The sequence below is a fragment of the Heterodontus francisci genome, chromosome 1 (assembly GCF_036365525.1).
Source record: "Heterodontus francisci isolate sHetFra1 chromosome 1, sHetFra1.hap1, whole genome shotgun sequence".
Taxonomy (NCBI): domain Eukaryota; kingdom Metazoa; phylum Chordata; class Chondrichthyes; order Heterodontiformes; family Heterodontidae; genus Heterodontus; species Heterodontus francisci.
The window spans coordinates 172,658,759-172,672,256 of record NC_090371.1 but is presented as its reverse complement, the minus strand read 5'-3'; the positions used below and the strand labels follow the sequence as shown (position 1 = coordinate 172,672,256).

The 13,498-nt window shown below is 44.0% G+C and overlaps 1 protein-coding gene across 1 annotated transcript in view; it reads right to left on the bottom strand.

The window, feature by feature from the left end:
- Nucleotides 1-9,448: 9,448 nt before the first annotated feature.
- LOC137373682 (uncharacterized) overlaps nt 9,449-13,498 on the bottom strand; it is a 41,852-nt gene continuing 37,802 nt past the window's right edge. Inside the window, exon 4 of the mRNA XM_068038850.1 lies at nt 9,449-12,158. Within this exon, the coding sequence (XP_067894951.1) occupies nt 10,065-12,158 (2,094 nt within the window). The 3' untranslated portion in view covers nt 9,449-10,064. The remainder of the gene's footprint in view (nt 12,159-13,498) is intronic.

Sequence of the window (13,498 nt, the reverse complement as noted above, 5' to 3'; positions counted from 1 at the left end):
CAGTCTAGTCCTTTCACCACCTGAAATACTTCAATTAAATCATCCCAAAGTCTACACTTATAAAGTGTAAGAAGACCCAGCACTCCGAGCCTATGATGATAACTGAGACTTTTAAACCAGGGATAAAGCTAAAGGCCCTTTTTAAACATTTCCCAGTCGCTCTAAATCACCCACCAAGTTTTTAAATCGGTGTAAAATCACTGTTTTAAAACACAGCAGTTAAAACATAACTCAATCCAACCTTGGAGGGAAAAAAAAGCTCAAAATACTAAAATGTAACAGTAACTCTTTTGGCCTTTTTTGGGCTGGATCTACTGACGTCATCTAAAAAAACAAGAGGGAAATAGTCAACAGATTGTTTTAAATTTTATTCTTGCAATGTGGGTGACTGGCAAAACCAAATTTATTGCCCATCCCTAGTTACCTTGAGAAAGTAAGCCACATGTCCTTGCACTGATGGTGTTCCTACATTGTTAGAAATTTGACACAGCAACAATTAAGTATGATGAAAAGCAACTCACAGAAAAAGAAAGCAAAATAGGATACACACAGAAAAACACAACTACCTAAGTAGAGGGGAAGATTAAGTTAAAATTAAACATTGGATTTCCATTGACATGAAAGCTCCTACAGCAGAGAACATGGGGCAGAAATCTAGAATGTAGCCAGGACTCAGTTACATAAATACACTTTTTTTTGTTAAAGAAACAAATAGACCATGTTATTACAATTGCCAGACCGTAAATGGAAGCTGCACACTAACAGATCACTTCAAATTCATTTCAGAAAATATTTCCATCACAAAAATCTGAATAAGTTTTAAATGTGGAGTGCTGTCGTGCAACTTCGTTTCCAGTCATAGATAGAGTCATAAAAGTCGTACAGCATAGAAACAGGCCCTTCGGCCCACCGCATCCATGCCGACCATAATGCCTATCTATACTAATCCCACCTGCCTGCATTAATTCCATATCCCTCTATGCCTTGCTCATTCAAGTACCTGTCCAGATGCCTCTTAAATGTTGTTACTGTTCCTGGCTCCACCACCTCCTCAGGCAGCTCATTCCAGATACACACTATTCTTTGTGTGAAATATTTACTCCTTTGATCCCCTTTAAACCTCCTCCCTCTCACCTTAAATCTCTGCCCTCTAGTTTTAGTCACCCCTACCATGGGAAACAGACTCTGGCTATCTACCCTATCTATGCCTCTCATAATTTTATATACCTCTATCATGTCCCCTCTCAGCCTCCTTCGCTCCAGGGAAAACAGACCCAGCCTATCCAATCTCTCTTTATAACTCAAGCCCTCCAAACCAGGCAACATCGTTGTGAATCTTTTCTGCACCCTCTATAGCTTAATCACATCTTTCCTGTAGTGTGGCGACCAGAACTGCACACAGTACTCCAAATGCGGCCTAACCAACATTATGTACAACTGTAACATGACGTCCCAACTCTTGTACTCAGTGCCTTGGCCTATGAAGGCAAGCATGTCATACGCCTTCTTCACCACCCTGTCTACCTGTGTTGCCACTTTCAGGGAACTATGTACTTGCACCCCAAGGTCTCTCTGCTCAAGAACTCTCCCCAGGGCCCTGCCATTCACTGTATATGTCCTGCCCTGGTTTAACTTCCCAAAATGCATCACTTCACACCTGTCTGTGTTAAATTCCATTTGCCACTCCCTTGCCCACTTTCCCAGTTGATCTATATCAGAGAGAGGATCTGGATCGGTGCAGGCTTGGAGGGCCGAAGGGCCTGTTCCTGTGCTGTAATTATCTTTGTTCTTTGTTATATCCTGTTGTAACCTTCGACAACCTTCTTCACTGTCCACAAACAACTAAAGGCCCAGCACCGATCCCTGCGGCACACCACTGGTCACCAGCCTCCAATCTGAAAAACAATCCTCCACTACCACCCTCTGCCTCCTATCACCAAGCCAATTTTGTATCCAATTTGCTAGCTCACCCTGGATCCCATGTGTTCGAACCTTCTGGACCAGCCTACCATGAGGGACCTTGTCAAAGGCCTTGCTAAAGTCCATGAAGACAACGTCCATCGCCCTGCCCTCGTCAATCCTCTTGGTCACCTCCTCGAAAAACTCAATCAAATTCGTGAGACATGATTTCCCACGCACAAAGCCATGCTGACTATCCCTGATCAGACCATGCCTTTCCAGATGCATATAAATCCTGTCTCTCAGAATCCCTTCCAATAACTTTCCCACCACTGATGTAAGGCTCACCGGCCTGTAGTTCCCTAGCTTATTCCTGTTGCCGTTCTTAAATAAAGGCACAACATTAGCTATTCTCCAATCTTCCGGTACCTCACCCGTGGCTAACGATGATACAAAAATCTCTGCCAGGGCCCCAGCAATCTCCTCCCTTGCTTCCCATAGCATCCTAAGATACACCTGGTCAGGCCCTGGGGATTTATCCACCTTAATGCGCTTCAAAACCTCCAACACCTCTTCCTTTGTAATGTTGTTGATATGTTCCAGGATATCGGTGTTCCCTCCCTTGAACTCACTAGCTTCCATGACCTTCTCCACCGTAAATACGGATGAGAAATATTCATTTAAGATCTCGCCCATTTCCCGTGGCTCCACACATAGATTGCCACACTAATCCTTAAGGGGACCTACTCTCTCCCTAGCTACCCTTTTACTCTTAATATACTTATAGAATCTTTTAGGATTCTCCTTTATCTTATCTGCCAGGGAAATCTCATGGCCCCTTTTTGCCCTCCTAATTTCCTTAAGCGTAGTCCTACATCCCCTATACTCCTCGAGGGACTCGCTCAATCCCAGCTGCCTATACCTGACATATGCCTCCTTCTTTGTCCTGACCAGACCCTCAATATCCCTCATCAACCAAGGTTCCCTAAACTTGCCAGCCTTGCCCTTCCATCTAACAGGAACATGCCGGCCCTGAACTCTTCCTATTTCACTTATTAAAGCCTCCCACATGCCAACCGTCCTTTTACCTGTAAACAGCCTCTCCCATTCAACTTTTGAGAGTTCCTGTCTGATGCCATCGAAATTAGCCCTCCCCCAATTTAGGACTTCAACATGAGGACCAGTCCTATCCTTTTCCATAACTATCTTGAAGTTCATAGAGTTATGGTCACTGGTCCCAAACTGCTCCCCCACTGACACATCAACGACCTGCCCAGCCTCATTTCCCAAGAGGAGGTCGAGTGTAGCCCCTTCCTCTAGTAGTGCCATCCACATACTGCTTCAGAAAACTATCCTGGACACACTTAACAAATTCTTCCCCAAGTGATCCCTTAGCACTAAGGCAGTCCCAGTCAATATTAGGGAAGTTAAAATCAGTCCTCAAGCTAGATTGTGGAAAACTGCAGTTTTGAAATGCTGGAATGGAAGCATGGGACCTGTTTGTTTATTTGGTTTCAAAACAGCCAGAAACTATCAAAAGCCAAGTTATTGTTTTTAAATGACAGGAATAGTGCACTGTTAGAATGTTCAAGCTTTACTTGTGCACACCACATTGGTAAAGTATCACTGATCCAAAAGAGAAATACATTATTTGAAGTGTGAATTTAGTAGCAAGTATTTCACTGAACTGCAAAATCACCAGGTTAATATCCTTTGTGAACTCTGAGAAAATTAACAACTGTTCCCTACAGCTTTTACTTTAAAAAAACATTTCTGGACTGTGCGACAAATACATTGGGGGGAAGTTTTAACGAAGAAAATGGACGGATTTGGGTCATGTGTGGGGGGGTGTGGGTTAAAGTCTGAGAAGTCTGTTTACTGACCCAAACCCGCCCATTTCTGGCTTTAAGTGAGGCCGGTGGGTGGACAGGTGACCAAACCGCTCCATGGAGGTGCGTTTGAACTTTAAATATAGGTCTCATTGTCATTCAGAGCACACTTAACACATAGGGGATTCAGGGGAATATACTAATGGGTTACAGCAAGGATCAGTGCTTGGGGCCCAGCTATTTACAATCTATATCAATGACTTGGATATGGGGATCAAATGTAATATTTCCAAGTTTGTAGATGACACAAAACTAAGTAGAAGTGAGAGTTGTGAGGTGGATGCAAAGACACTTCAAGGGGATTTGGAGAGGCAAAACGAGTGGGTCAAAATATGGCAGATGGAATAATGTGGAGAAATGTGAGGTTATCCACTTTGGTAGGAAAAACAGAAATACAGAGTATTTCTTAAATGGTGAGGGGGTGGGAAGTGTTGAATTTCAAAAGGAGTTTGGTGTCCTTGTTCATGAGTCATTGAAAGCCAACATGCAGGTACAGCAAGCAATTAAGGCGGCAAATGGCATGTTGGCCTTCATTACAAGAGGATTTGAGTATCAGAGTAAAGATGTCTTACTGCAATTATATAGAGCCATGGTGAGGCCGCACCTGAAGTATTGTGTTCAGTTTTGATCTCCTTACCCAAGGAGACCCGTGTCCGACCCATTCCCCGCACCTCTACCCTCACCCCTTCCCCTCCCTCCCAGAACCGTGACAGGGTTCCCCTTGTCCTCACCTTTCATCCCACCAGCCTCCATAAGGACATTGGTCGTCTCAATTTCTCTGCCCCCCTCACTCACTCTAACCTGTCCCCCTCTGAACTTGAGGCACTCCGTTCTCTCAGGTCTAACCCCGACATGGTCATCAAACCTGCAGACAAGGGTGGTGCTGTTGTTGTATGGCGTACCGACCTCTACCTTGCAGAAGCTCAACGCCAACCTACCTCTCTCTGGACCATGACCCCACCACCGAACATCAAGCCACCGTCCAAAGGACTGTCACTGACCTCATCTCCTCTGGAGATCTTCCCTCTACAGCTTCCAACCTCATAGTCCCACAACCCTGGACAGCCCGCTTCTACCTCCTTCCCAAAATCCACAAACGGGACTGTCCCGGCAGACCCATTGTGTCAGCCTGCTCCTGCCCCACTGAACTTATTTCTTCCTATCTAGACTCTATCTTTTCTCCGCTGGTCCAGTCTCTTCCCACCTACATCCGTGACTCTTCTGACGCCCTACGTCATTTTGACAATTTCCAGTTTCCAGGTCCCAACCGCCTTCTCTTCACTATGGACGTCCAATCGCTCGACACCTCCATCCCCCACCAGGATGGTTTGAGGGCTCTCCGCTTCTTCCTGGAACAGAGGCCCAACCAGTCCCCATCCACCACCACCCTCCTCCGCCTGGCTGAACTTGTTCTCACATTGAACAACTTCTCCTTCAACTCCATGCACTTCCTTCAAGTAAAAGGTGTCGCTATGGGTACCCGCATGGGTCCTAGTTATGCCTGTCTTTTTGTGGGATATGTCGAGCATTCTTTGTTCCAGTCCTACTCAGGCCCCCTCCCCCAACTCTTTTTCCGGTACATTGATGACTGTATCGGTGCCGTTTCCTGCTCCCGCCCCGAACTGGAAAACTTTATCAACTTTGCTTCCAATTTCCACCCTTCTCTTACCTTTACATGGTCCATCTCTGACACTTCCCTTCCCTTCTTCGACTTCTCTGTCTCCATCTCTGGGGATAGGTTGTCTACCAATATCCATTATAAGCCCACTGACTCCCACAGCTACCTCGACTACACTTCTTCACACCCTACCTCCTGTAAGGACTCCATTGCATTCTCCCAGTTTCTCCGTCTCCGATGCATCTGCTCTGATGATGCTACCTTCCATGACGGTGCTTCTGATATGACCTTTTTCCTCAACCGAGGATTTCCCCCCACTGTGGTTGACAGGGCCCTCAACTGTGTCCGACCCATTCCCCGCACCTCTACCCTCACCCCTTCCCCTCCCTCCCAGAACCGAGACAGGATTCCCCTTGTCCTCACCTTTCATCCCACCAGCCTCCATATCCAAAGGATCATCCTCCGCCATTTCCGCCACCTCCAGCGTGATGCCACTACCAGTCGCATCTTCCCCTCCCTTCCCCTGTCAGCATTCCGAAGGGATCGTTCCCTCCGCGACACCCTGGTCCACTCCTCCATTACCCCCACCACCTCGTCCCCGTCCCAGGGCACCTTCCCCTGCAATCGCAGGAGGTGTAATACCTGCCCATTTACCTCCTCTCTCCTCACTATCCCAGGCCCCAAACACTCCTTTCAGGTGAAGCAGCGATTTACTTGTACTTCTTTCAATGTAGTATACTGTATTTGCTGCTCAGTGTGGTCTCCTCTACATTGGGGAGACTAAGCGCAGACTGGGTGACCGCTTTGCGGAACATCTCCGCTCAGTCCGCAAGCAGGACCCTGAGCTTCCGGTTGCTTGCCATTTCAACACTTCCCCCCTGCTCTCATGCTCACATCTCTGTCCTGGGATTGCTGCAGTGTTCCAGTGAACATCAACGCAAGCTCGAGGAACAGCATCTCATCTACCGATTAGGCACACTACAGCCTGCCGGACTGAACATTGAGTTCAATAATTTCAGAGCATGGCAGCCCCCCATTTTACTTTCATTTTTAGTTGTTTTTTCTTCCCTTTTACATTTTTTACAATTTTTTTTGCATTTATTTCATTTCATCTTAGTTTGTTCAGTTTGCTTACCCACTGTTTTTTTTCAGGTTGTTTTTCTTCAGGTTTGCACTTGCTGCTGTTCAATATTCAGTGTATTCACACCTAATCTGTACTAATGCTTTGTCTTTCAACACACCATTAACATATTGTTTGCCTGTTCTCCGTGACCTTTTGGTCAGCTATGTGGCCTGGTCCAATCTGCACCTTCTCCTTTGTTATCTCTTGCCCCACCCCCACCTCACTTGTTTATAATCTGTGACTTTTCTAATATTTCTCAGTTCCGAAGAAGGGTCACTGACCCGAAACGTTAACTCTGCTTCTCTTTCCACAGATGCTGCCAGACCTGTTGAGTGATTCCAGCATTTCTTGTTTTTGTTCCAAGGAAAGATATACTTGCCATAGAGGGAGTGCAAAGAAGGTTCACCAAACGAATTCCTGGAATGAAGAGTTTGTCCTATGAGGAAAGATTAAATAGACTGGGCCTTTATTCTCTGGAATTTCGAAGAATAAAAGGTGATCTCATTCAAACATACAAAATTCTTACAGGGCTCGACAGGGTTGATGCAGGAAGGATGTTTCCCCTGGCTGGGAAATCCAGAACCAGGGGACACAGTCTCAGAATAAGGGGCAGGCCATTTGGGACTGAGATGAGGAGGAATTTCTGGAATTCTCCACCTCAGAGGACTATGGAGGCTCAGTTGTCAAGTATGTTCAAGATTGAGATTGATAGATTTCTACATATTAAAATCACGGGTCACAGGGATAGTGCAGGAAAATGGTGTTGAAGTAGATGATCAGCCATGATCTCATTAAATGGTAGGAGTGGGCTTGGAGGGCTGAATGGCCTCGTTCTACTCCTATTTCTTGTGTTGTATTCAGGTTTTCGACTTTTACTGCTGTTGACCCGGTTTCCTGAGCGCAGGACAGCTTTATTGAGGGGAGAACTTGATGGATTCAGATGTTAAGTGCCTTCATATCTACCTTCTCGATCTAGGTGCCTGCCTGAGGAGCCTCCATGATCAGGCACACCCCCAGCGATCTTCTCCCACACTCCGCACACCCGAGACCTCAGATCTTACACTTCCCACAGGCCTGCAATCCCCCCAAAACAATCCTCCAATTCGCCAGCCCACCAGCCTCCGAATTCTGTTATCCACACTGAGGCCTCCAATTCCCCTTGCACAACCCAGGGCTCTGACCTCCCCTATCTCAGAGCATCTCCCCACCCCCAATCCCAATCTCTCCCCGGGAATGGGACCCCACTCAACCTCCCTCCCCACCCCCAATCCCAATCTCTCCTCGGGGATGGCACTCCACTCAACCCCCCTACCCCCCCCAATCGACCCCCTTCTGATCAACACCCTCTGATCAAACTTGCCCCCTCCCCAATCGCATCCCTTCCCAAACAATTCCCCGTTCTTCCTCACTCTGATCGACCATTACCCCACATCTCCAAGCAACTCCATGCTTCCCAGTGCAGACTTACCTGCTGCTGCGACCATCACTGATCAGCTTCCAGTCCGACTGGAGGCAAGCCTGTCAATGAGGCTGGCCTCCGGGCTGGGAGCCAAACAGTGACGTTTCTGACATGCTGTGGAGTTGAAGTGTGGAGGAATCCTGAATTGCAGGTTCCCCACGATTTGCAGAGCAGGGAAGTAAAAGATCCCCCCATTGTCCAAGTATTTGTTCAATGCTTCATCTTAAATTTATTTAACACATTGACTTTACAAGCCATTTATAGCCTTGACATCCAATCGATAACATCGTTAATATTCTTTGGAAAGGATGTGGGAGGAAGAGGAAGAGAAAGAATTGGGAATCATGACGCTGGAAACGAAATAAATCTGACTTGCTTCAGTTGTCGGATGTAAATACTCAAATATTGTTTACACTAGCGGTTAAATTTTGTTCAGCATTTTTGTCCTTTTCCTTTTGGATTTTCAGATTTATTCTTTCACAAGCAAATGAATGGCTTCCTTCTGCACTGTAAATGACCCTGTCAAGAAAGCTGTCAGAAAACATATTGCAACTTTCTTTGAATTCATTATCTTACTAAACAGAAGGCCCAGTTTTATTTTATTTATTTATTTAGAGATACAGCACTGAAACAGGCCCTTCGGCCCACCGAGTCTGTGCCGACCATCAACCACCCATTTATACTAATCCTACACTAATCCCATATTCCTACCACATCCCCTTTATTCCCCTGCCACCTACTTACACTAGGAGAAATTTATAATGGACAATTTACCTATCAACCTGCAAGTCTTTGGCTGTGGGAGGAAACCGGAGCACCCTATGAAAACCCACGCGGTCACAGGGAGAACTTGCAAACTCCGCACAGGCAGTACCCAGAATTGAACCCGGGTCACTGGAGCTGTGAAGCTGCAATGCTAATCACTGCGCAACTGTGTTTTCTCCACTTCTTTTCTATTGCTACGATTGTTAATTGTTGCTGTAATTTATCAGCAGCTGGCAGTCCTCTATGTACTTCACTCAATGGCCCTGTATTTATGTAGTGCCTTTAATGTCATAAATTGTCTCAAGGCACTTCACAGGAGTTTTAACAAAATTTGACACCATCACCATCTCCTTTTGCCTTGCACCATCATCCTTTTGTCATTTAATCTCTTCTGCCCCCTATCACAGACCTTCCCTTTTGCTCTTTCTTCCCCTTCCCACTTACCCTGCTTAAAATCTGTTACATCTGTAACTTTTTCCAGTTCTGACAAAAGGTCATCGACCTGAAATATAAACTCTGTTTCTCTCGCCAGAAATGCTATGCAGTTCCAGCATTCTGTTGTTATTCCAGTACTTCACTTTTGGGTTTCATGGTCTTGTTGGTGCTTCAACTTTGGGAGCCCAAATACAGGGAGCATACTATATGGATGTTGGAATCACAATTACTCCGAATAATGCCCATAAGACTGTCTCAAATTCTAAACAATGTAACACTTTACAGTTAGAGTTAAATACAAAACAAAGGCAGTAACTTCAGGAAAGCTGTGGTGAAAACTGAAAATAAGCTAAGATCAAACAGATTATACAACTCTTCCCAATAAATCTGCCAACTCACAAACCCTTCAGATTTTTTTCTAGTGATTAAGAGACAACACTCCAGACTCTCATCACAAACAAATAGCTTTGTGCATATCCAAACAAGAAGCTCATTAAAAAATTACACTGACACAATAATATTTTATAACAATAAAGGTTAAAACATGTCATGAGGATTTCTGAGGAAGCCCCTGTTGTGACAGCCATTGGGGCAGCACTGGAAACTGCATCTCCTCCATGCAATGGATCATTTTTAAGCAGATGATTTTGGTGCAGGTTAAGATTTTTCATCCAAGATTTGTGGACAGTTTCTTTTATAGCCCTCTTGATTTCAACAGCAAGATACACTGCACTTCACACAATTGCTCCAATTGTAACCCCAGCTATACATTATCAGAACTTATATTTGACCCTGAATAGCCACTGCAAGCCATACAATTTACTGGAGTGATTACCCTGTTCACGAATAAGTGTTAACTTCAATGTGTTTTTGTACCTACAATGTGAATGCTCTGTAATTCAAAGAATATTTATATTTCCAAGGTTTTCCCTTAGCTTTCTGAAGTCCAACAGTCAGGAGCTCCTCTGTTCCTGGCCAAAGTGTCAGATTTACAGGCATGACTGATGAAGAGTACATGTTTACAGACCGGAAGTCAAATTCAATGTCATATTGCATATGTGGGCAGGCATTACCCACTGCCAGAACAATGCCTGAACTATACTGTCTTTTGATGAGATACAGACAAGACTCATGAATTGAGCTAAAGTTAGTCTCAGTCCAAGAGACTGACGAGGTCAAAACATTTTTCCAATATGAACTTGCTGCTTCATGGCCATTTTCTAAATCACAGATGCATAATCTTAAATCAACATTACCATCAGCACAAACCTCATAAGGGCTGTAAGGAGTCAAGCGGTCAAACCCTACTAAAGTCATTGTAGCATCTACCTGAGAACGGAAGTCTATGACCACCAAGTATTTTTCTTCAAAGTGACCTGTACTTTCTGAAGCCTTTACATAGAGGTCAAGTTTCACAATGGTCTCATTTTTGTGTTCTTCATGAATTTTCACATTGTCAAATCTAATGCCAATTAATCTTTGACAGACCGTGTACCCTTTGTGAGAATTTTTAGCAGTTATCTGTTGAAGAATTTCATGGTTCATCTGACCAAGTGCAAATTCAGCAAACAGTGCAAAACTAGAATCACTTACTGCTGGTTTCTCAAAGTCTTGGCAAATGCAAAAGCTTGGAGGAATCCTGGGAATGCTGTTACAGGTCCTACTTGGAGAAACTGGGCTCAGTAGCCCATCAGCATTCATTCCATATTTCAAATCTTTCCCTTTCATAGTCCCAGCAGGTGGCAATAGACCTTGTAAAGTCTGATGAATATCAAGGAGGCTGATCAACCTGTGCTGGTTTGTGTGCAAGGATTGAATCTTCTCTTCACCCAATAAAACAGCTGCTGTGTCTGGGATAATCATGAATAATGTGGTGTGGAATACCTCCACCTGAGATTCTGTGGTCATTGAAACAAACTGCCCATAATTATTGCCATGATCTGAAAGAATGAAGGTCACAGTGTTTTGTTGATCAGCTAAGAAAGATACATGTTTGGCTAGATCTTCATCCACTTGTTTTAACCTGAAGCCTGTATCTTCGTGATTGGTGTCCAACATGAGAAAACTGAACAGAGGCTTTTGCAGAAAAGAGAAACGAGAGATAAAGTATTCAATATACTGCAGGAGGTAGGTATGTTGATGGAATCCATTGTAACATATAGCAGCTGGTCCATGGAACATATCCTTCACCCTATTTTCTTGAAGAATATCACAGCTAGAGTATGAAACATCCACCCTATCAATTCCACTTCTTTTGACTGCTTCCAAGAACAACTTTAGTCTTTCTGAAAATGGTGCCTTTTTCTTAAGAGCTCTCAGTTCTTTCACCAAACCCCAATCCCACTTCCAACACATGTCCTCCAAATATAAAATCTCATATCCAAATTCTTTAAAACTTCCAAATGTCTTGTTGAAATCCACAGCCTTTGGTGGTAGCACAAATGAACTAAATGGTTTAAGAGGGTTGAATGACTCACCACCAAACAGAGCTTGGAGAGACTCAAATGTTCTGCTTTTTATACCTTGAGCCAACTCAAAGTCAAACACGCGCCCAGTTTTAAACACGTTCGTGTTCAGATTTCTGAATGTATTAATAGTTTTTGGCAAAACTCTATAAAAATGATGCCTGGACACAGAGTCTAAGAGTAAAATATTCACATTCAGTGCATGTTCATTTGTTAGTTTGTTAGCAGGATTCCCAACTGCACGTAACACAGGAGGCAGAATAAGAAGCTGTGACATCTTTCTTCCATCACGGCTGAGGCATCGTATAAAGCAGTAACCATGGTGATGCGTCCTCCAATCTATTAGCAGTTCTTGATTAATAAACATCATGGCTTCCACTGTGGATTTAAACTTCTTCCACTGATTAACACCCATATCTTCACTGTACAATCCTACCACTACGGAGGATAACTCACTGCACAGATCATGGCGACAAGTTACTTCAGGGTTTTCTGGATTGTAGTTCTTACAGAAAGTAACAAAAAAGGGAAAGTACAGAATTAGAATTAACACTACAAAAGATTCCTCAATGAAGAATTAAGCAGTGAGTAATTGTGCTTTGCAAACCAGAAACATCCTGCACTTGATTTCCATTCTGTGCTTAATTAGCTGAATTCAATTTGACAGCAGTTAGGATGGAACAATTAGTCTGAATGCCCCCAAATTAGGGAATTTATAATTAGTCATCTTTATAATTTATAATGTTCCCATTCCTCATTATTATCCATTGACCTCTGATGGGAGTACATGTATGTGGATGTCAAACTGAGGACAAGATCAGGGTCACAATGTGATGACCCTGCAGCCAAATATTAGAAGCTCACTTTCAAGGTTCACACATGATGCATGGCCACTGGAGTGAGAACCATACCCCAGCAAAATGTCAATCATTTCAGGAGATGCGGAACAAACAATCGGGAGTAAATTAATGGAAAATAAGTAGTGGGGGGGAAGGGGATCACACATCTTAAACTATTATACGGATTTTGAAAAATGCTAAATAATCTGAAAAGATCTTTTATGAGAAAACATTATTTTTCTGCGTTGATTTCCTTTCCTTAAGGCAGTAATTCAAATTGGAGTACGACTATATAGGAAATCAGCAACCCAAATAGACACGTTTTCTGTATAAGTTATCAAATAAGCATGGCAGGAGCAATCCTATACTTACCCCAACATCCACATACACACACTTCCCAATGATATTTGTTGGGTAGTAATGGGAACAGGTGGGGGGAATGGAAGAGAGGGGGAAAACTCTGGCTCATGGCCCCCTCTCTAGCCTGAAAATGCTCAGCAAAATTGTCGCACCTTCTCGTTAATGCCCTGGCTAAGATCAGCACAGATCAAGGACTAAACGTAGGACCTGAGGGTTCTGGTAGACTCACTGCTTACAATTTTGTGGACACATGCAGTGCTGTGGCCCCTCACTGTTGGGAGGGCTAGTTCTGTACATTTTGTACTTTTTTTGCTAAATACTAAATACTGCAAGAGATGATTCGCAGCCAAAAGGTGACCAGTTTCAAGCATCCATGTGGTCTCCAATTCAAACTTGTCTGCATCGACCAGCAGAAGCAAAGACTGATGGGAACTTTATATCAAAATCAAGAATTATTGTATAATATCCTAGCTCATTCTCTCCCAGAACCTCAGAATGTGAATTGCTTATTTCCCTAAGTCTCTTCTCCTGTGAGCTTCAGGATTTTAAAATTCAAGTTTGACAGAATCACAGAATTTTACAACACAGAAGGAGGCCATTTGGCCCATCATGCCTATGCCAGCAATCAAAGAACTATCCACTGAGC